This window comes from Trachymyrmex cornetzi, unplaced genomic scaffold (assembly GCF_001594075.2).
Source record: "Trachymyrmex cornetzi isolate Tcor2-1 unplaced genomic scaffold, Tcor1.1 scaffold579, whole genome shotgun sequence".
Classification (NCBI taxonomy): Eukaryota; Metazoa; Arthropoda; class Insecta; order Hymenoptera; family Formicidae; genus Trachymyrmex; species Trachymyrmex cornetzi.
Window position 1 is genome coordinate 1,878,253 of NW_017299892.1, and position 25,140 is coordinate 1,903,392.

General features: G+C 29.5%; 4 protein-coding genes across 4 annotated transcripts in view; 2 read left to right on the plus strand and 2 right to left on the minus strand.

Moving 5' to 3' along the window:
• Positions 1–300: 300 nt before the first annotated feature.
• Positions 301–9,652, minus strand: Tektin-A (Tektin A). The gene is made up of 11 exons (XM_018515589.1): positions 9,296–9,652; positions 8,778–9,070; positions 8,307–8,616; positions 8,021–8,235; positions 7,584–7,806; positions 7,349–7,503; positions 7,160–7,260; positions 1,461–1,626; positions 1,152–1,285; positions 912–1,045; positions 301–819 (listed from the first exon to the last, which is right to left on the minus strand). Exons 1-11 carry the CDS (start codon positions 9,365–9,367, stop codon positions 772–774), a joined length of 1,851 nt encoding a protein of 616 aa, XP_018371091.1. The 5' UTR covers positions 9,368–9,652; the 3' UTR covers positions 301–771.
• Positions 9,653–10,434: 782 nt separating this feature from the next.
• LOC108766346 (retinal dehydrogenase 1) lies at positions 10,435–14,190 on the plus strand. Its single transcript, XM_018515587.1, has 9 exons — positions 10,435–10,682; positions 11,043–11,147; positions 12,248–12,349; positions 12,436–12,601; positions 12,774–13,078; positions 13,151–13,253; positions 13,336–13,843; positions 13,920–13,994; positions 14,055–14,190. The coding sequence occupies exons 1-9, from the start codon at positions 10,650–10,652 to the stop codon at positions 14,122–14,124; spliced, it is 1,467 nt and encodes a 488-aa protein (XP_018371089.1). The 5' UTR covers positions 10,435–10,649; the 3' UTR covers positions 14,125–14,190.
• On the minus strand, positions 12,955–15,223 carry Ndufb2 (NADH dehydrogenase (ubiquinone) 1 beta subcomplex, 2, 8kDa). The gene is made up of 4 exons (XM_018515588.1): positions 15,015–15,223; positions 14,729–14,852; positions 14,525–14,645; positions 12,955–13,031 (listed from the first exon to the last, which is right to left on the minus strand). The coding sequence occupies exons 1-3, from the start codon at positions 15,113–15,115 to the stop codon at positions 14,550–14,552; spliced, it is 321 nt and encodes a 106-aa protein (XP_018371090.1). The 5' UTR covers positions 15,116–15,223; the 3' UTR covers positions 12,955–13,031; positions 14,525–14,549.
• A 2,861-nt stretch (positions 15,224–18,084) lies between these two features.
• LOC108766226 (uncharacterized) overlaps positions 18,085–25,140 on the plus strand; it is a 78,041-nt gene continuing 70,985 nt past the window's right edge. Inside the window, exon 1 of the mRNA XM_018515391.1 lies at positions 18,085–18,144. Coding sequence (XP_018370893.1) covers positions 18,097–18,144 — 48 coding nt within the window. The 5' untranslated portion in view covers positions 18,085–18,096. The remainder of the gene's footprint in view (positions 18,145–25,140) is intronic.

The window sequence follows — 25,140 nt, forward strand, 5'->3', positions numbered from 1 at the left end:
AATGCATAATACAAAATGTTATATCTAGTGCTTTCTGTACATTTCTAAAATTTATTATATATTTTGATATATAAATATAAATATATATATAACATACACAAAATAAATAATTAAATTAATAGCACATAATGAAATATTTCATTAAATTAAAATTTTTATTGGTATATAAATATATTTCTGTTTCTATTTACATTAACTGTTCCAATGTATACCTCATACAAAAAATGTAAATTATATTATAACATTAATTAAATATCTAAATTAAACTGTAAAATATTCTTATTTTTCAAATAGTAAAATTCTTTCTAACTGACAAACAAATGACGTTTATAAATTTGTACGCAAAATACATTAAACTTTAAATTATTTCAGAAATTACTTTAAAAACTGACTTGCTGAAAGATAAAATGATAAATCATGACAAATGTTGTAACAAGTAGGATAAATAAATTTTAATTATACACACACTATACTACCGTGAATTATGGTGCTATAATAATTTTAGTATGTATAAAAAAGAATCATGTGAAATAGAAAATATCACTGCAAACAATCATGCACATACCTAATATTGTATATGGATTTAAATATTATTTGTAATTATATGTAAAAATTGTGTCATACCGTGACATATAACATTGCATTGTATATGTATCAATGTATGATAATAATAAGTTGTACTTTAATAAATTCATTGAAGTTTCTTAACAATAACTTTCCATTCATGCGATTCGTCCATTATACATTTTATATTTCCAGAAATCATATCTTTTAATAAAAATAAACTGCATATACTATAGCCACACAAAATATAGTATCCTGAAAAACATATAATTAAGTAAAACAAGAACATAAAAATAAGATATCAGAGCATTGTATGACATGTTGAACCAAAACGTTTATCTCCTTACATTAATAAAACTGTCATAGGCATATGTATCAGCTTCTGCATCCCAAATACATCTTGTACCTATTTTTACACCAGCACCATGTTGTTGTCCCAAAACCACATTGACGATATATTTATACCTCTTAAACTGTAAGTCTGTAAATGTATAAAAAGGAATATACAAGCAAATACTTATATAGAACTTTAAATGTAATAATTAATATGAATTTGAATTGTACATATATAAAAATATAAGTATTACCTTTAATTTTTCTTTCAATAACATCCGCTATATCTTTGGTCCATTGGGCAGCTGCCTGAGCGTCATAGGATTTCGTAGCGAGTTGCTCAAACAATACATCATGTATTATTTCTTTCGCACTTAGAGGTTTAAACCTATGTTAAAAGAGTATTTAAATTTTAATTATAACTCTTATAACTAAATTAAAAAAAATATTAGCCACATCAATTATGCCATAAGTTTCACACTAATTAATAGAACGATCTTTTGATAACTCTTTAAAAATTTAAATGCAGGTTATATCATGAATGTAAGATAAACTGGACGTACTTTTCATCAAGATGTGGTCGAATTTGATAAAGCGGTTGTTGAGCTGTTTCCTCAACATCATCTAGAACTTCTAAATTTACATTCTTCTTTTCTTCCTCTTCCTGTGCTATGTCCACTGCTTCTTGCACCGGGTTATGTCTCACAGAATTTTGCATTCGCTTCATCTCTGTTATTTTTATTATGGATAATGAATCAATATCTTGTCAGATCCTATTGATTGTGAGCATGTTCGAAGTTGTTTATCTACAATAGCAACCAATATCAATCATTGCCGATCGATATTCCGGCATGTTCAACAACTATGATGGAACGCAATGCAGCCAGTTCATAAAACGTGAGTCCCCCCGAAGCACATCTGAGTTCCTTTCATGAACAAAACCAAACCTTGAGTCGTATTATAATACCAGAATACTCGATTAATTTGCTGGATCCAAGTATCCAACAGTAATAAATCACATTGCTGCTTAGCAACTGTACAGTTGTTTTATATTTACTCTTTCGCGCAATCAATAAAGATGAATCAGCTGATCCAACATTGAACATGCTATAGATTTTGCTATAGTATATACAGAGAGAAACCTGAGAGAGGACATAAGGGCCTTTTTCCTGTAACCGCAAAATACCCCCGCATATTACTGCCATCTGAAAAAAGGGATGCAAACTACACAACAATATTAATTTTTTTCGGTGCTTCTGATGATAAATCGCTTGAAATCTCTATTGATTTGATAGATTTATTTCAGCGATTTCAGTGATTTACTTCCGTCAGGAGCACCTGATTTATTTTCGTAAGGAGCATATACAATTTGTTATAAATATACAATTTTACAAATACTTTCTAAAGATGTCAAAATCGTTAAATATTTTTATATGCTTATAAAAATGATGAAAATTAATCCAGAACACGAATGATCCAACGTGTATACAGTAATAAAGTACCCAAAACTAAGGTGTGTATACTAAGGGTTAAATAAAGTTATTTAAAGTATATATTTTAAATAAAAAATATAAAAGAGTTATTTAGTATTTATTTTATTTTAAATAACTACACTTAACTTATTTTTTATTTAGTGTTTTAAATAAGTTTCCCCGAATCTATTTTATATTTTTTATTTTAAATACGTTTCTGAAACTTTTATTATATATTTTTTATTTTAAATAAGTCGTAACAGTTATTTTACCGAGATGATTGGCATTATACGTAAGTTTAAAGAATTTTTAAAACACAGAATAATTTACAGCAATATAGTAGTGTCATAAACTAATTTTTTAGCTGAAAAATTAAATAATGATTAACAAGATATTTAATACTTTTAACCAAAGCTGTATTTAGTACAAATTGTTTCGCAATATATATTATTAAGAAAATTTGCATGTGTCTTTATATAAAGGATGTATAGAATATTGTCAACCTTGGTTTAAATATGAATTATTTAAGAGTATAATAAAAATTGAGACATATCAAAAATATATCACACACGCGAATAATTACCAATTACGTTTAAAGGAATCGCGCAAGTAATATAGGATTAAAATAGTGCCGGAGATGCCACAAAGCAAAGCGCGAAATGTACGACGATACTCGTTTGTTAAAATCGTATAAAATATGAAATAATTGAATAAACTGTGAATATTTTTCATACGCAATAATTCGGTTACTGTGTATTCAACGGCGCGCGGCGAGCAGCGAGGAGTGGGGGAGCGCCGAGCGTGCTGCGCGGCGTAGTGGTTGACTACGTCATCACTTCGGCATTCGCTCGGCGACCTCGGAAGGAGACGGACGTTGTACGAATCGTTCTGCGTGTCGCATTAATTCAAATTAAATATACGGAAATTAAAATTAAATATACGATCGCGAATTGATCAATGCTCATAGTTTACGATCCGTGAACATGTCGAGCGACTGCCGTTCATCGAAAATATATACTTATACTATCACACGCTCAAATCCTAAGGAAAATAAAAATCGGATATAATGGGAGAGTAACAGAAGCGTAAACGAAACTTCTAGAAAGCGAAAATTGAAATATCAAAATGTAAAGCGGGATCTACGATAGAAGTCGTAGCAGTCGTAGAGTCTTAAGTCGTAGAAAATTAATCAATCACAGTAGAATATGAGTCTATACCTAATAGAAGTCGTAGCAGTTGTAGGGTCTTAAGTCGTAGGAAATTAATCAATCACAGTAGAATATGAGAAGAATAATCGACTATGATTGGTCAATTTTCTGCGACTTAAGACCCTACGACTGCTACGACTTCTATTGTAGACCTCGCATAAAAGCGTAAATGCTTCTTTTACATTTCATTGTTCCAATTTTCGCCTTCTAGAAGTTTCGTTTACGCTTCTGTTACTCTCCCATTATATTCGATTTTTATTTTCATCAGGATTCGAGCGTACGATAGTATAAGTATATATTTTCGACGAACGGCAGTCGCTCGACATGTTCACGAATCGCAAATTATGAGCATTGATCAATAGAAGTTAAAAAAAAAGAGCAATAAAAATTGAGATATAATTATTGGGATGTCGAAAGCACTTCATGTGAGCAATTACGTAAGAAAAACCACATTAGTAAAAACCTTTTTTTACTTCTTGCCTTTTGTCAGCAAATTGTAATTGATAAGAAATATTTAAAATTATAAAATGAACGTCAAATATGTTCCTCGATGTATCACAATATAATTATATTACATTAAACGACTCGCGCTGCTAAACTAGATGTAAGAAATTGTTTCATTAATCGGAGAACATTAAAAATGTAAAGAATATATTATCTTACTTATTCGTAATATATTCGTTATTATTTCGACAGTTAAGCGGGGTCTACAATAGAAGTCGTAGAAAATTAACCAATCAAGAGTCCTCTACATAGAAGTCGTAGAAAACTGACCAATTTCAATCGAGTGTTCTCTTTATATTTGATTGTGATTGATTGATTTCCTACGACTTAAGACTCCACGACCATCTACGACTTCTATGTAGAGGATCTTTCACAGTAGAATGAGAAGAATAATCGACTATGATTGGTCAATTTTCTACGACTTAAGATCCTACGACTGCTACGACTTCTATTGTAGATCCCGCATTAGACGGTTGGCGCGCGACCTTGGGATGGGGAAGGAACGGGGTGACACGGGGTGGCACGGAGCGGCCGCGTCGTATTTACGCGTAGTTATTCTCTTACCGAGATTCGTAGGTAGTTGTGTTACGTGCGGCTCTTTTTCACATTACTTTTTGAAATATTATCGCAAAGAATATAATACGAAACGTTGTACTTTATGAATAATTAATTATACTGGATACTAGTAATTGTATTATGTGATATTTATAAAATACAACATTTCGTATTATATCTAGCATTTTCTGCGATTATTATATATTTCAAAAGGAAATGTGAAGAGCGACACGCGACATGGCTTAATATGAATACTCTCATGCAAATAACGCAATTCCTACTTTCATAATTAATATAGCTTAATAATTTAATTAATTTTTTGTTTTCGTGCACCTTTCGTTATACCATTTAAAAATTAAACTTATTTACACGTGTAATGGAAGCAAATTCTAAGCAGGAACATTAAAAATATTTAATGTGTTGTCAATGAAAATGAAGTTACAAATAACTTAACTTTAACGTTTACTTACATCATATTTTATACAAATAAAATTTAATAAAAAATGTACTAAACTTCGTAAAATTTTATGAAACGTACACTAAATTTCATGTACATGTACACAAATATACTTTTCAGTTACAGATATATAAAATTTAATGTAGTAATAAAATTTAATTTAATTTTGTAACTTAAAAGTACATTAAATTTTATGTCTTTTTTAACACAGTGTAGATAATAGCTATATATTACATTTTTCAGATTATAGTATAAAATTTAATGTAGTAATAAAATTTAATTTAATTTTGTAACTTAAAAGTACTTTAAATTTTATGTCTTTTTTAACACAGTGTAGATAATAGCTATATATTACATTTTTCAGATTATCTTCCCTCTCCCGGGTACACCTTGACGTGGTGGGAGGGCTCAGTATCCAGAAGATATTTACACGAAAAGAACGTTTTTTCTCAAATATCTAAAAATTTTCGGATATATCTGAATGTATATCTAGATAAATTTTTAGATATTGAGTAAAATCGTTCTCTTCGTGTAAAAATCCGGGGAAGCTAACGTACCCTCGTCGCCGATTTACTTAAAAATGAACGAACCGCAGCCGGTTCGTCGCGTCGCGCGTTTTACTTCGGGAGTGCCGTTCAAGTTATCGGACTCAAGTTATAGTCCGCGCGCGATTATAGTTTATTATTCGCGAGTTTCACGCGAGTGTCCTGTGCGAGGCGATGCCACTTTTGAGAGGAGGAGGAGGTCTGGGAGAGACATTGGACATCGATGGAGCAACCTTGCGGTAAATATTATTTTTTACTTGTGTGTAAAATTAACCTTTTTTTTGCTTGTTTTTAAATCATTTTATTTGACAATGATTTAAAAATAATTATTTTTAAATGATTGCTAAATAAAATGATTTAAATAATTATATATTCTATAAAATAATTATATAAAATAATTATATATTCTCTAAAATAATTATATATATTTTTGGAAGATCTTAACAAAAATAAATTTGTATAAAATTTTAAAATAATTTTTAAGTAATTCTCCTTTTATCTAATTTCGATAAGCATGTCATCTTTCAAGTTTCTTTCTGGTATATATATGTATACAAACTAAGTGAAGGAAACGGTGGTTCTTTATTTTTTCTGCGTACGCATATCGATATAAAAGATACAGAATATATGAAATAGAAATTAATAAATGAACAGCTAACTAAATAATATATAGATGTTAATAAATACAGTTAAAGATGTTTTACACATATTTTCAAAATTATAACAAAATTATGAAAAAATTACAGATTATTCTAAATCACGTTTAAAAACAATGTGACAAATTTGGTGACGGTTTATTATCTGAATCATAAGTTATTTTAATAAATAGTACTATTTTTTAATCTGTGCTGTAATAAAAATATATGGAAATGTATTATAAATGAATGATAATAATTTTTTAGTATAAGTACATTATGTATTTAAGATTATTTATGTAGAGTTACATTGTAGTGCATGAACTAGTTGTCCAGTAAATAAAAATATTTATTTGTTCTATATCTTTGTAGCTATTCAGTGAATAACAATAAAACTTTGCATAAATTATTTTAAATATTTTAAAGCACTTGTAAAAAATGTAAATTCTTTATCATTTAAAGAATTTTAATTTTTAACAATACAATAATAAATAAAATAAACTACAAAAATGTATTATTAAACAAAAATATCTTATTCACACAACTTTCATATGTACATAATTAATTTGGAAGTGTAGTGTTTTTTGCAGAGATTGTATTATAGAGACGTTTAATACATCCTTAAATGCTAATGTGCAAATCGCAAATTATATATTTTTAATTTTTGAAAGCTACATGATAATAATAAAATAAATGTGAATGAAATAAAATTGAGATTAATAAATTCAGTTTTAATTTTCTGTCATTACGTACATATATGTATATTTAATTTATTAAAATCCAGCCAAGTTTGTATTAGAAGGGAAGAATGTACGCAGTAATTGACCTCGTTCCTTATCTATATGTAAAGTCTTCCGTTTTACCATTATCTCATGTTCAAGGATGCCTCTTGCCTTGACTAATTCTGCCTGAACCTCCTCAGCGCGTTTTAATTCTGCCAATACAGCAGAAGTATGTTCGCCAAGTGATTTTACTTCTTCGATAAGACTAAGTGAAATGAAAGTTTGTTTTTATAATGTTCCTTAATACTATTTGTAAAATCAGTTAAACGATAATTTCTTTTTCAACGACTTACGCAAATTGAGGTGCATCTCGACAACTTTCAACATTGAGCCGATTCAATCGATTATCTAATCTCGTTTGTGCTAATTTCATACCATTGTTTAATCCCTTCGTTGAACCCCGAAGTGTCTCAATCAACTTTTCTGTATTTGCTAGTTCATGCAAGCACTAAAAATAGAAATGTTTTATTTTCGCTGTTTTATATAAAACTTTTGTATATTGCCTTTTGTTATCTTCATAAATCTTACGCGAAGTAATTCATTCTCTAGTTGCTGAAGGCAATCTTGTGTGAGTTCCACATTGTTTGCAAGTGCAACGTCAACGCGAGTCGCTTGATCGCGTAGATCTTTAATGGAATTAGTATATATGTCGTTCAAGGTGGACCTTAATTTTATTGATCTTTGTTTAGCAGCTTCACTATCAGTTAATACCTCTTGGGTGAAATGGTCGTAACTTGTAGGAGTAGATTGACTGAAAAAAATATTGATTATGTAAGCTGATTACATCAGATCCAACGCTAAAAATAGTAAAGTTGTATATTTTTATTTCGAAACCGCAAAAAACAAATATATATGCAGATATTTCTATTGTTACTATTATCATTGCTGTTTCTTATGTTACTATTATTTTTGCATTCTCAATGTTCTTTTGCCTATTTTGCACTTATAAAATGATGCAAACTCACTCGGCTGGAAATCTCGTAGCTCCAGCTTTCCACAGTAGAAGCGGAGAATCATTAGACAAATTCACACATACGGAGTCTAGATTGTACGTATGAATTTTATCAGACCAATCATTCTCTGCCCGCGCTTTCGCAGACTTCAATTCGACCATTTGTATTTCGATCTGTTCATAAGTTCTCCTCAGTAAATCTCGTATCTCGGTACAAAGCGCTATTTCCTGGAATGTAACACAGAATAAAGAAACTTGAGAAAGCGGCATTGTTTTGATGAATTTATCCGAAATTCAACCTTTGTGAGCTGTTCCTCGACATTATCACGGACAAGATCAGAGTTTAAACGAAAGGAGCGTAATTGTAAAAATTCGTTTGCGATTGACAAAGGAATGGTTAATATTGATAAAGATCGCTGTACACGGCGACGCTCAGTTTCTAACAATTCCATCTCTTCTGCAATGGCAGCGATCGCATGTTCTAATTCCGCCTTCCAACGATACACCACATTAGCCCGTGTTTTTAAATGTTCCGTCGTTTCTGATTGCACCTTGTCGGCTGTTGTGTATACTTGGTCTACGCATTGCTTCGCACGGTCAGCTGCGACTCTAAGAAATTCATTTTTTATTAATATTATTAAAAATTAATAAATATCTATCGCTTTTATACTACTACAGAATATTGAACTCAGAGATCCTTTAATAATTCTCGAATCAAATTATAAATAGACACAATTTTAAAAAATCACAAATTATGTTGAACTACATACTGAGCATCGCAGATTCTCTTATTCGATTGCTGAAAGATACTCAAATTGTGCGCGCGCCATTCACTTGGTCCGTAGCGAGTGATGGAATATCGATCTGCAACTGGCCTCAAACCAGTTATTCCACCCTCGCGAGAACAGGTTACTTTGCCTGTAGCCCATGGACCAATAGGTTCCATTGTGTGTCCAGGTTTTGGTGGATATTCATCTTCAGGTTGAGGTAAATAAAGCGGAGGTTTTTCGGCGTTGTCTCCGCTACCACATTCGTGCTTCATCATAGAGCATGGTTGTGCCTTCTGGTTTAAAATTTGTTACAAGATGAAAAGTAAAGTGTGTATATGTGTATAACAATACAATGAATAAATACAATAATGACACGCAAAAATATTCACACCATTCGGCGTACATTTTCTGTATATCTTCTTAACAATTTATTTACACATATGTTAAGGAGATATCGTTGCTACTAGATGTGTCGATGTGTGTAATTTATGTAAATTGATGACATAGGAAGAACTTACCTCAATTTGTTGTTGCAAAGTGTGCTGTGGGCTGTCAGCAGAACAATCGTGTCCGTTTGGAATATCCGACATTTCGTAGGATAATAAAAAAAGTAATGTACGTAATGTGTTTTATGATTTATATTTTGAAGGTATACTGAACATAGGCTGTACAATTGAATTGTACATTTACGTGCAATAAATTACATGAATTTCTGTAAATTTAAGCTGTCGCTCACAAGCTTGTCTGGTAAACTGGATTTATCGATTTAATACGCACAGCTGGACGAATCGCCTCATTCTTCTAAAGAAGGGATGATGTTTTCAAATTAACCTTGTTTTCTTTATATCAAAGAAAATTGATTCGTTATCATTCGTCATAACGCAAATGACTAAGTTCAAGATATTACGTATCTATTTTTCTGTATAATACTAAAATAAATATCTTCTTCTACATAAAAAATGTATCAATACTTAGATTGTCGAAAAAAGTTTACTTATATTAAAATATAATATTACGTATAATAAAAAAGTATCTCTACATAAAGATATTTACATATTTTTTTTATTTGCGCAATATGCTTTTTTAACATTGAATAAGACAAGAAATACAATGATTAAATGTTTGTAAAAAAAAATGATGCAAGACTTTTTTAAGCAGCCTGTACGAAAATATTGATAATTTATCACAGTTGGACACACGTGAAGATGCCCTATGTAAAAACCCCTTTATCGAATATATAATTAGAACAATGTGATTTAAATTTTATTATCAACAAATAATTTGATAGAGTTAACTATTTGATAACTAGCGAATTCGATTGAACACACTCGGTGCGCACTAACCGAATTCGCTATATGATATTCTCAAAATAAATCAAGATACTATACTTACAATTAGAGTTCCAGAATTGCGGGAGGAAACAGAACGCGGAGTATTCATCGAGACATTTAAAATATTAATGTAATATAATATAATTAATAACATATTGTATATATGTTAGCAACATTTATATGAATATTCATAAATATTGCTAACATATATACAATATGTTATTAATCATATTATATTACATTAATATTTTAAATTTTGGCGTTTCTTACATTAATATTAATATTATTAGAATGTATTGATATAATATTATAATATTTTCATTAAGTTTTTTATGGTTATAAAAATCCGAAAGATATCAAAACGGATAAAGAGGCTATATTTAAAGGCTTGTAGAACAATCTTATCACACGCGAGAAGAAAACATTTCTTGAACGACGTATCTGTCTTGGTGACGTTGTATCTATAATATAAACGCCAGTTAAACATACTCACTGGCACTCACTCGCCAACTGTTGCCAAGTAAACATCGCCGAGAACAGAATGGCAAAGCAAGTTCAAATTAAATATACTCAAGTAAGTTGATATCTTGTATTGTTTCATAAAATGTATAATGATTTTTTTTTAACTAAATATATCAAATCGCAAATATTTAAATAATAAAGATTTATTAATAGAATAATCCTTGTGTGTGATCTACATAAAGAAATTTTTGCGTGTTATTTAAAGAATATATCAATTTTATTTAAAGTAGAGAGAGTTGCAAAAACACAATTTAAATGATTTTACAAATTTTTAATTAAAATTGAATATAAAAAATAGCGAAAAACAGGATAAAACATTTTATCGACTTTACCAACATTTGAACTTCTCAACGATTCGACCTTTTAAATTAATAAACTATATTTCATTAACCATATCAAATATTTTTTATAGCTATTCATCGACAATGAATTTGTGGATGCTACGAGTGGTCGTAAATTTCCCACAATAAATCCTGCCGATGGTAAAGTTATCACTGAAATCTCCGAAGGAGATAAGGTAAAGTTCTCTACATTAATTATATTATTATCACTATATATTATTATCGTAGAACATTGCATAAAAAAAGATAGTAAAAGATAAGATAAAAAGATAATTATACATAGATTTGGGGAGATCCAGATTTGGGAATTACATGCTATTTTTTTTCAGTTATAAATCTTTGATTATGAAAGAGTTAATATTTAAATTTTTTGTTGGCTTTTAATCTATTCGATATAAAAAAATAATGCTTTAGAGGGCTATTCTATAACTCTTAACGACTCTAATGATATCGTTGCAGTCGTTATAGAATATACCTCTTAATGTAACACAAAAATGTAAATATAAATCTTTTATCAATTTGAATCACATTTTCTATACTTATTTATTAAATGTCCGTTGTGGTCTCTACAATTTAGATAAAGAATTTAAAACTTAAAGAGATACTATAAACTGAATAAAAAAATAATTTAATTTAATTGATATAACTCGGAAAATTGAATTGTATAGTGTTGAAAATAATTTTCGACTTTGTATTTTGTAAAGTTATTTGTGTCACTTTATAACACAGATAACTTTGTTTTTTTTATTTGTCCTCGAGTATTAAAGAGTTATCTCGTCATATATTTTTCTTTTTCATTACCTACTTATTTTTTACATCTACAAGAAATACATATAATTATTTACACGGCTACATATGTGTATGTATATATACATCTTAATAATAATAATTCGGACTTGCAAATTTCAAAAAACATGAAGAGAAACGGCTAGTACGAGTCAAGAATGCAGATGGTATACGTGATAAATAAAAACAATGTTGTAAAACAAATTTTACGACATATAGCACATAACGTTTCGGTTTTAATTTGAATCAGCTTCAGAATGTTTCAAAGTGATAAAGCATCAAACCATATAAGTAAATCGATTGAGAGAAGAATGGATTTTATTGTCGATCTCAAGAATGAAACTATTCTGACAGTAGAGAAACTCTGACAGTAGAAATTAATATAGAAAAATTTTTTTGAACATCAGTTGCATGCCTTCATTAAACTTTTTTCATTTAATATTTAATATTAAAAATTAATTGTACTTTTAAAAAATAAATTTCTTTCTAGGCTGATGTAAATAAAGCAGTGGAAGCTGCTAAACGAGCCTTTAACAGAAATTCGAAATGGCGTACAATGAATCCATACAACCGTGGACAACTTATGCACAAGGTAAAATTTTGTGATATATTTTTTTTATATACTTAACCTACAAATATTAACTGTATACTAGATATAAATGAATAAAAGTTGAATAGTTCGCAGATCTTGTTACACGCGATTTAGATTATATTGCTACTCTCGAAACTCTTGATAATGGAAAAACATATACAAGTGCTGTTGAGGATATTCAAGCAAGTATTGCTACTTTTCGTTATTATGCAGGCTGGTGTGATAAAATACTTGGAACTACTATTCCAACAGGTACTCATTTTTTGAATTGTTTTACCGTTTGTATAATAATTATTCTGTGTAGCAGTGTATGTATATAGATTTAAAAAATATGGTATATTAAATTTCACGCATTAGTTTTTCATGACAGATATAATATAAATTATAAATTGAGTGATAGTAATTTTATTTATTATCTGACTAGGCGATAGTAGTGTTACATTGACACGAAAAGAGCCAGTCGGCATTGTAGGACAAATCGTCCCTTGGAATTATCCTTTCCTGATGTTGACTTGGAAATGGGCCCCTGCCTTGGCTACTGGATGTACACTGATCTTAAAGCCAGCCGAGCAAACACCTTTGACTGCGCTTTATGCAGCTGCTCTAGCCAAGGAGGCAGGGTTTCCAGCGGGTGTCATAAATGTCATTCCAGGTTACGGTCCAACTGCTGGCGCAGCTATTGCTGAACATCCAGAAATTTGTAAAGTTGCTTTTACTGGATCCACCGAGGTATTTACATTTTATGTGATATATAACTGTATTGATAGAAATGTATTAGTATAAATTATGTTTCTTCTCTAGGTCGGACATGCTATAATGGTAGCTGCTGGTAAAAGTAATCTTAAGCGTGTCAGCCTTGAATTAGGTGGCAAGAGTCCGCTCGTTATTTTCGATGATGTTGACGGTATGTTGTAAAAATATTGAAAAATTTTAATACACTTCGTTGAATAAATAATTAATTTATATTACATTGGCTATATTTATAGTGAAAGAAGCTGCAGAAATCGCACATAATGCAATATTTGTAAATCATGGACAAAACTGTTGCGCAGGATCGCGAACATTTGTACATTCTAAAATATATGACGAATTCGTGAAACATGCTAAACAACTGGCGCTTGATAGAAAAGTAGGAGATCCATTTGATCCGAAAATAAATCAAGGTCCGCAGATTGATCAAGAAATGTTCAGTAAAGTCATGGGCTTAATAAATTCGGGCAAACAGCAGGGTGCTGTTGTGGAAGCTGGTGGAAATCGGCAGGGCGAAACTGGTTACTTTGTACAACCTACAGTTTTTTCAAAAGTAACCGATGATATGAAGATTGCCAAAGAAGAAATTTTTGGTCCAGTTCAAACAATCTTGAAATTTGAAACCATCAATGAAGTAATTGAACGTGCCAATCGCACTAACTATGGCCTTGCTTCTGGTGTAATCACTAAAGATATTAATAAAGCTTTGGAATTTGCCCAAGCTATAGAAGCAGGTAGTGTTTGGTACGTATTACAAAGAATACATGATAATATTTCACTGTATGGACATATATAATTACGTACACTCAATGTCTTTCAGGATAAACTGTTATGATGCTATCACACCACAAACACCATTTGGTGGTTTCAAACAATCTGGCATAGGACGTGAATTGTAAGTCATAATTGCTTAAGCTTTAAATAGTGTTATTTAACTTTTGTATCTTTTTTTCAGAGGAGAAGAAGGCTTGAAAGAATATCTTGAGATTAAAACAATCTCTATTAATGTCACGAAAGGGAATTAATATGTATTGCACAAAGTGCACAATACATAAACTTGATTTTTTATTATGATTTTGATTATATTTTTATTATAAATATCTTGAACAAAACAGAATATTAATAAAATGGTATATGTAATGATTTATTATTCACAGTAATTGTTCAAAATTTGGGAACCATATATACTCTTTTCTTCTATTCCTTTTTTACCATGAAGCATAGAGGAACTAATATATATTTGAGACATGTATATAATATCTCGAAAATTAGGAGAATACATTTATGTATATAACATAAGAATATAAAATAGATGAAAAACAAAATAATTATATTTTAGTTTTATAAACGTAACACTTTTATTCTATGTGAATGTTAAAACTGCAGAGTCTTATTTTGATATAATGATAAATAAAATTTTTTTACCTTTACATAACACTATCGCAAATATCTATAATGTACGAATCGCAGGCTCAGGATAATCATCTGGCGGTATACCTAATTCTTCGTCTGTCCAATCAGATGGCTCTTGATATGGAAACTCTCCCTGAATAAAAATAAAATTCTTGCGTTAAGATTACTGATATTAGATGTATAAAAATAAAAACCTCGAAATTACGTGATATTTACTATAATATGGCCAAAGTCGTGCCAAAAATGCCACAATATCCACCACCACATGAAGCCTCCGAAAAGTTCAGCTGCATATACCCATTTTTTCTCTTCTGCCATTCCGATATTACGATATATATGACTGATAAGGAAATAATACAGTAAATTATCGTAAATACATAGCAAAAAAATTAATTAAATCATAACGCTTATATTCTTTTTGTGCAACGAAATGCACTTGTATTGAAAAGCGAAACATTGTAACATAACCTATAACGTAGAGTTACATAATAATTTCACCTACCCACTATGAGATAGTCTAATGGAGCGCAGATTTGTTGCAGCGGCTTTACTTTGACTGCTTCTATGTGCAATTTTTAATAAGCTTAATCCTCGTGAAATCATTATAACAATTAAATCAACACCACCAAGAATATATTTATCAAGTACTACCAGATGATTCTCATCACAATTTAATGCACTCGCACAGTGTCAACTGTCACACCATTTACACCTCCCTCTCCCTGGTTACGCATTCGATATTCGATTGCTCGAGAATCGCAGTGTCGACACTCAACACTGTCGATAGATGCGTCAGCCATATTGAACTAACGGTGAATCGTGTTCAAATTGCTCCGTTCATTTTTCGCAGTTACTTTTCGTTCTTCAAAAGTGATTCGCGTCCGCGAAGATCATCAGATCATCGCGAATGTTACCGTGAAGTGTCGAATGTTATAATGCGTGGAACATTGCACACACACACGATCCTTCTCACGTTATTACGCGTCAATAACGCATTGACATATTGGCAATCCCTTTCTTTGTGCGTCCATTGTGAGTCTATTCACTATTGAAATCATACTCTTATTCGAATTATGAATTTAATTGAATGTAAAAAGATGACGAGCAACATCGGGTATACCGGAAAAAGTGTAGGGTAATTATCATATTATACGCGGATACAGTATATATATCTCGTCGATGTGAACACTTGAACATTTCGTCAAATAAACTCCGTGCGACCGTATTCGTATGTACGTTGAATTCTTAAGTTACGTACGTGACTTAAACGAGATATGCAGTCTCTGTACGCATCGTAAATAATAAAATTTACGTGCATATAGCAATTGATAGTATCACAATTAATGCTGTAATCAGTAGTTTATAAGGTTAGTGCATGAATTCTTTAAAATGTATGATAGTAATTAGCAGTAATTATAGTTCATTTTTGCATAATCATGATCATTGCTACTATTGTTATTTAAATTAGAAGATAAAATTGCTGCAATTAATTTCTCCGTACAGCACAGATTTCCATGGATGTCTTAAAGCTGTCCAAAGGATGTATGCTTGTGTTGTCCGAACGTCCTAAGGACATTTCTAAGATATCTCTTGGATAAAGTATGCGGTCCCTCAGAGAAATTCAATTTAATATTGACCAATTTAATACTGAAAATTACATATTTTTACATTTTTCACACAAATTAACGTATATACAAAAAATAATCTATTTTTTTAATTAGAGGTAAATTTCGTGACGAGTCAATCGCTTTCAATACTAAAAATAAGTAATTAATCACTATACCTTTCAATATTAATTAATTTCTGCAAGAGCTTTATGCATTAGATGATGTAAAACTTTTTGGGCTATTTGGACTTATCACAAAATTTCTAATTAAAAATAAATTATGTTTTACTTAGATATGTTAATTTATTAAAATAATCTTGAATTTCAATAAATTATTAGTTATAAGTTTATTACTTGTCACTGATAAAATCTTCCTATATTACACATAATGGATCCGAATAGCTTCAGTGTAAAATAAATTTTAACAGTCTATGAAACTTAATATGATTGTTACGTTTATAAAAGTATGTGCATGAGTTAATGAAAACCCAAGTGAAAACCTTTTCTTTTACTTTTGTTATGTATCTTTTTAAATTAAAGAATATGTAAATTGACCATGGTTAAAAAAAATTATTGTATTTAATATTATGATTGCTATAATATTATAACGTAACAATGAGATAAATAATATTATAACGCATTATAAGAATTTCATTTATCTGATTTGTCCATTTTTCAAATTCATACAATTTTATATATTATCTATATTTAAGTCACAATTCTCAGAATATGGCTTTTATTAAGAAAAATATTTTACGTCATACGTCTTGATTTGGAGATTCCTATTGAGGCACGCGTCTAATAAAAATGTGATTGTTATTGGTTAAAATTATTTCGCATAAAATTTAAAAAGTGTTTCATAAAATGATCGTCTCAATAAAGATATAGCATACAGTTGTCAACTATACATACATTATATCCACGATATTTATTCACATATATATATCATAACTGCGTTTTTTTTCTGCATCGAAAGTGCAGTTTGTCCACATTTATCGCGCGTCAGCTGTATATATAAATGTCATTTTTTTATAAAATGACATAAATTTCTTATTTCTCATAATATTTTTTATAATATTTAAATAGTACTAAGGATATTCGACTTATATATTGGCAAGACGATATTAAATGCCATAATCATATATGTTGAATATTAATTCAGTCTTAAATATTTTTATTTTTCAAAGCTTTGAAATTAATATTATAACTATTAAAATAAAAACCTTTAATTTTTTGTATAAAAGTGTTAAATGAAATATCGAACATAATACAATAATAGAAACGTATATTTGAATATAATAAAGAATTTGACACACAATTACACCTGGTGTTTAGACTCGATTTGGCATTGATACACATATTGACAATAATAGATGTTTTCGCTTATTATATTTTTTTTGTTTTTAAAAATAAATTGAAGTAAATTATTAAATTTTGTGAATTTTTGAATCTTGAATTCCTATTGATAAAAAGGAAAGATTTGTAAATTGTATAAATTATTATTTGTTAATAAAAGTAAAATAAAAATAATAAAGTTGCACACATTTAATTCTTTGTTTGGATTTATTAAAACGATTATATCTTGAATCACAAGTGTGAATGAAAAATTGAAGAGAATTAAGTAAAAACAATGTAAAATTTAAAATTAAATATATCACAAATAATAATAATATTAATAGAAAATACTAATAGAACGTGACAAATATCTAAAAATTTATCGAGCATTTGTTATTATCGGAAAATACGTATAAGATATTTGTTTTCAACGAAAATATGCCGAAAAAAATATATATCAATCGTCCGTATAGGAATATTAAATATATTTTAGATATTTATTGTGCATTAAAAAAAAATCATTGAATTGACTAAATTAATTTAGTCAGTTGAATAATTTTTTTTCAGTGTAGTATGAATTAAATCTCCGTCATTCACATTATTTATATTATCATATTGATTGTAGGTTTTAATCGGTCAGACAATGATATCGATGAAACAACGGAAAAAGTGGCGATGGCGACACATTTTGGTGTGTGTGAGTACATTTATTTATTTATTTATTATCAATTAATTTTTATTACGAATCATAAAAATCAAATATTTATTTATCTTTTAAAATATATAAATTTTAAAACAGTTATATATTTTATACAGTAAATTATATATTTTATACAGTAAATATTTTTAAAACAACGTTTTTTAAGTGGTAAAAAAAAGTTACCTAGCGTCCGTTCCATTTTGTTCTTCTTTTATGAGATTAATTTACGACAGCTTAACATTCGATGGAAGTCGTAGAAGTATATCAGTCGCGGAATGTTCGCCATTATCCACGGTACGACTGAAACTCGGGGAGCAAAGGGGCACATTCGTATGTTAGGGGAACGTTGCAGCCCGTTGCTATTGGCTGAGCAAACGCTTTTACAAGCTGCAGCGAGGCATTTGATCCCCCAGTAGCAACCCTCCCGAGACTTATCTCGCATTGGCGCTTCAGCCATAATAGCGGCCCCCGGTTGTACCTAATAATATGTTTTATAGAGGCCGTCGTCCAGTATCTTTCGCCAACGAACGAGCTCTTAACCGTAGATACGAAACACCCGTATAGCTTAGAACAAAATTGTCTTTGCAGAAATGTACAGAATGAAAAAGTATAAAAGTATATATTTAAATAATAGGACATTAACTTCATGGAAAAACTGAGCAAAAAAATCTTAGTGAACATAAGTCAAAAGCGCAACCGTTTCTAAGATATTAAACAACTTTGTATGCTTGTCTCATAACTAATTTTTTGTTTTTTCATGTTGCATACAACATGAAAGGATAGAAATTGAGATAAGTAGCACACTGATAGCCTATTTAAAAGAATTACGGATCCAAGATGATTTCCCATAATACTTATACAATTGTAATGACTAGTTGATGTAAACTTACTGATTTTCAGTGAAATTTTTTATTATAAAATGTGTATGGAAATTGGATCAGAAGATTCAGAACGCGATTTGTAAACACTAAGATAAATCTTCATGTTGCATACGACTCATAGAAACTGATAAGTCAGTTGTGATACTAACATTCAAAATTGTTTATATCTTAGAAACGGTTGAGTTTTCGACCTATGTTTATTAATGCCCGTATTCATAGTCAGATCTTATATTTAAGACTTCCTTAAATTTATCTTCAGATGCTCCACGAATTATTTTATTGGTTACTGAACATCTAAAGATAAATTTAAGGAAGCTTTAAATATAAGGTCTGACTATGAATCCAGACATTGGCCTTTTTTTGTCAGTATAATGTATTATCTATCACATGTTGTATTATCTAATGTATTATCTAAATGTATTATCTATAAATGTTGAATGGTTTTTTAATACTTTGCATTTAAATTGGTAATTATTGGAATCTTTTGTTTTTAAATTACATATATTAGTAGAACCCGAGTAGTACTAACGTGATCTGTAACTAAAAGCAGAAATATTTATTTTTTCCTGTATTTTAGAGGAAAAATATGCTAGATTCGCGAAATTAACACGTTATATTTTCAACTTTGATTTTTTAATATAAAAAATACCGAACTCTTTTTTATTTTTATAAAGAACTATAGAACTTTGAAAAAAAATACTACTGAAACTGTTATTATTTTTTTTATATTAATGAAATGTCGTATTAACTTCACGTATATCCAAAAATGAGATCTATGAAATTAGCACGACATTTTTTAGTATAACAAATAATGACAGCACTTTTTTCATGGTTCTATAGCTCCTTATAAAAATAAAAACGAGTTTTGCATTTTTTATATCAAAAAATCGAAATTGAAAAAATTATAGTCGAAACTCTGTTTAAATAATTGTAAAGTATAGATCTCTGCTAGTACTAACGAGAAATGTCGCTGGAATTGCGATTATTACAAAACATTTCCATGATATATATGTAATATTATAATTTCTATCTAAATCTTCCTCTTTTGCATTCGCACATTCGATATCTGAAAGATCAAACTATTTTGTGTAATTTGTATATTTATTTTTTACATTATTTACACACATATACATGCGCAAAATTAATGATATAATAATTATTAAAGTATTAAAATATAGTATTTTACTCTTGGCTAATACTTAAACTTTAGAATGCATTTATTACATTTCAATGATATTGATAAAAAGTTTAGCGATTGGTTCTATAGAAAAGTGTTTTACAATTTGATCCTAGATTGATTCGCATTTATGAAACATATATATTAATTTAAAAAATAGCAGTTACATACTTTTATAGTTCAGAGGCATAAGAGCGTCGTCAGTAGTTCTCTGAAAGAAATCGAGTATATTGAAAATTAAAGTTATATTTTAAAAGTACATTATTACATGCACTAAATTGCATTTACTTAATATGGCGTCTCTCTCTGAGAGAAAAATGTACTAAATTTTAATAAATATTTGTTTGAATAGTGTCAGTTGAATATTTACTAAATGTAAATATATATTTATTTGGTACAAGAACCATTAATTTGATTTACCCATTATTATATTTTATTTAGCAAATGTTTATTTTTCGTAAATATAATTATTATATTAATACACTATTCAAACAAATATTTATTAAAATTTAGTATATTTTTCTCTCAGTGTAATCATCATTATTATTGATATAACGTATCATTATGTTTTCTACGAAATATGTTTTTTTACAAACGTGAAAATGATATTAACTAATGAGTTGGTCTTTCGAATTTTCGAATACAAATCCAATTAAAAATATTTGATGGTCATTCATAAAATGAAGCTTCGAGAAACATGAATATTTATTTGAAAGCAATTATTTCGGGACTTTTTTTTTTGAAGATTTGAAAGTCTTTGTTCAAAACTCTGACTGAAAATTTTGTAACATGTTTTGATGACAAGCTGTAATGAATAATAATTGACGCTGTAATGAATGATAATTGAGCGCTACGTTAATTAAATATGCATTTTAGAGCACGTAATGTATTTTTAAAATATAATTTCTGTTTTTAATATACTTGAATACTTTCAGAGAATTATTGACAACGATAATATAAAATCTTTACTGTATAAATATTTATTGCATCAAAATTATTTTGGTGATAATTGTATTCAACCTTCACGCCGTTTGCAAGTAGGTTCTATATGAGATGTGCGTAACTGGCAATAAAACGTGCTAGCGCATCGCCCGATTGTTAATTCATAAATTTAGTGTTGTCATTTTGGGCTAGTGACAGTGTTTACATCATCACGGTAACTTTCGTTTAGAGAGGGGAGACTTTTTGATGATCCACTTTTACGAGACCGTTCGGCGGTTTTCCGCATACATTCCCCGCAGATTAAGAAAAAGAGCGAGCTAAGTTGCACCCCTTTACGATCGCGTAAACTGCATTGGATTGCAAATTCTCGAGCACATAATAACGATCTCATCACCATCCCCATCGTTTCCACGACGAAGAAACGGGGCCTGTAGATTAGATGGCTCGTTCGATGGGCGATACGAGAAATATGTCGGCTCGTATCCCATTACCGGGTGCGCCACCCCTCGGTTGACGTGGCGCGCACGCTATTTCGCTTCTTCACGCCATGGAACCAACCGTTCTGGCAAGGAGATGCTGCGAGAGAGTGTTTCCATGGATACCAGGTCGGCCATCTTGGTCTATGGGCGTGGGGGATTCGATAGACCGGAGGAAAATCCGATAAATTAACTGCGACTACGTGGGAACGTACGGCTTCGCTCCAAAATGGCGCTTTGTTTCCAGTCGCAATATATGTATATTCTCCGTAATAGTAAATATTTCTATTTTATTCACATTATTTTTGTTAAATTTTTTTTGACAGAAATTTTTATATATCTTAAAAATTGCTGAATTAGCTGTAAAAACAAAAAAAGTTATGCCAATTTTCTGTCCCTTTGATCTTATAAGTATTAGTTCGTTTGAAAGTTAATAACAATTAAATAAATTCAATATTTAACTTTTTCAAAAATATACGTACATATATAAAAAATATTTTTACAGAAATTTGCTTGAATACGGGCGAAAAATTGCGAAATATTTTTATTAAAAAATGCGGTTGTAATATATTTCTTACACCGTCAATATATCTATAAAAAGAATTCCTTTTTTATCGTTGGTGATTGCCAATGTCACGTAACATACAAAATCGCATGACGGAATAACCAAGATTAAAGATAGAAAAGAATGAGCGTGGCGAAAAAGAAGTTAAAAAAGCAATAAAACTACGGATGCGACTTTAGTCGAACGTTTGAGGATCGCATTCTTTTCACGCGTATTTGGCATTATTGTACGACTGATGTTCCGCGATGTGGTGTTCCTTCAACAGAAGGAATAGGTTTCTAAAGGCATACTTTTATTGCACCTGTAAATATTATAACCTCCATTTGCTTCTTCTTCTTCTATAACTAAAGATCTTTCATAATCGAAAAAACGAAGAATAATTCCTAAAGAGAACTATTGTGTTTAAAATTTTTGGTATCCTATAAATCTTGTTACTTGTCAATAATATTTATTTATAATGAAGAAGTTAAAAATGTCCAATAATTATTTATTTTGTATATCTATATAATCGCAAAAGTTTATCTATGTATATCGATACTTTCATTCCCTTTCGAGATAAGAGATTATAGATAGGGGTATAAATAACGATTTTGTAAAGTATTAAAAACTAAATGTGTATAAAGATACCGAATACTGCTAGCGATAGCTACAGTCAATCTCTTAACTGTCCTCCATTTTGATAAGGGCTACGCACGGTTTTCTTTATTTGTCAATAAAAGCGTACAACGTGTTCTGTTTCCTTGGTAACGATCGCATAATGTGTTTCCTCTTTCGCATTTTCGCAATGAAGTCCTTCAATATGTCTCTCGTGAAAGTAGCAAGAAAGTCGTTGTCCACCGGTACTTTTAACCGCGCGGTAGCAGCTGCTGAATCGCCAATTGGAAAGGTTTTGTCGAAAAGCGATAAAAATATTCTCACTTTTTCAAACTATTTTATATCAGTTTGGTGTAATATTACCATTTGATTTCGACATTAATTGACTTTTATTTTATATTTTTGTATACAATTGTTTGACATACTTGATACTATTTTAAACGTGCCACAAAATACTTTTGGTACGAATTTAATTTTTGTAATGGATTCAATTTTTTATAATAATAGTTTTTTAAAAACACTAATTATGGAAATTATATTTCTGTAGATAAAATTTTAAGGCTAAGTTAAAAATAAAAATTTTGCTATTCAGCCACTCCAAATTGTGTTTCATGCTATTATAAGATAATTTCTAATTGTTAACTTCATGTACAGTGTCTTGCAATCATCGTATAATATTTTTAAAAGCAATATTTTAAAGATTAACAAGAGATGAAGATCTAATATAAAAACGTTGAAATTATAATAGTTTTTACATGGTATAACTTATGTTATAATTCCATTATAAGTGATTTTATATAACATTTAGTAGATTTTTTTACTGCTATGAAGTCATACCGAACAATAATCTCTTTTTTCTGCTAAAGAAAAATTAATGGTATATTTGTCAGAGAAACTATTTAAATTTTATTTAGCTATTCTGTATACCACTTAAGATAATCTCGGAGGCGATACGAGGCACTGAATAAGTACGCTCTAGTGTAAAATTTAGAGGGGCGTAAAATTATGACATAATAAGAGCGTTAAATATATTATTACAAAAAAAATGAAATTGTATTCGTATTCCTGTATTATATGCAAATTGGTGGAAATTTTTTTTTTTTTTTTTAGTCATTGGCTTGTTGCCGTTGACCGGAGGATTAATATTTCAAAGACATATAGCAATTCTTGTGCTGGGCGCGAAAGCAAATTTCAGCGTGTCAAAGACGGTCATAACGCTTCCAGATAATCTATAGTGATGGTCTAAAAATTATTTATAATAATAGTAGAAATAGGAATTGCAACGTAAATTTTTTATTAATACTTATGATGAAGATTTGATAATTTTAAGTTTATTAATCGCGGTTTTCTCTAAATTGACAGTTTTATAAAATATAAAATCTTTTTAAAAGAATTTGCTTATCTTAAATTTCAACAATATTATATTCTTATATTTATATCAAATAATATATTTTTATATGAACAATATTCTAGTTCCCAATTTAAAGATTTATTTGTAATTTTGTATTTAATTGTAATTTTCTATCGATATGATTCCCTCTCAAATTAAGAAAATTATTATTATCAATAATGAAAATATATTTTTCTTGGTATAACTAGATCAAATTTCTTCATGTAAGCAAATTATGTTTGTTTAACACTAACAAAGTAATCTTATTTCAAGTATAAGTTAATTCCTAGAGACTTCTTAATGATACAAAATGGTTAGAGAAAACAGGGCAATAGGAGTCAAGCACGGTAATTCTTGTGCAAACCAATATGGTTACCAAAACAACTTTACTAATAATTAACCCGCTTACATGTTTCGGCTCACTTTTGAGCCATCGTCAAAGACAATATAATGTTGTAATTACAAAAATTATTTAAGATTCAGTTTTAGATTTGATGTCTGGACTATTATTGATATCAGAATTCTTTTTTTTTCTTCTTTTTTCTTTTTCTTTGCGATTAACATTTTAATTATATTAAAAGTTATATAGTATATGTGTATATGTCATAAAAATCAATTGTACATAGAAAATAATTATTTTGTGAATATTAATATTAATCATTCCAAAGTTTCATGACATGGTTGGCGTCTGTCGAGAATTCACTACAGTTGTGGCAACCTGTGAATGATTCTATCTCGACTGATTGCTAAACCAATATAAATTAAGAATATTAGATTAGATTACTGATGAGGACTCTAAAGAGAGTTGAATCGTTCAAGAATTTAGAATAAAAGAAACACCTGCACGTCAAATCGAGTAAAGTGTATTTCTCGACTTTATACTTTAACAATTTGCGCACTTCTTCCCACACTGACTCTCATTAACCTTGAATGTCTTTGTTATTGTTAATGTCTTATTTTCA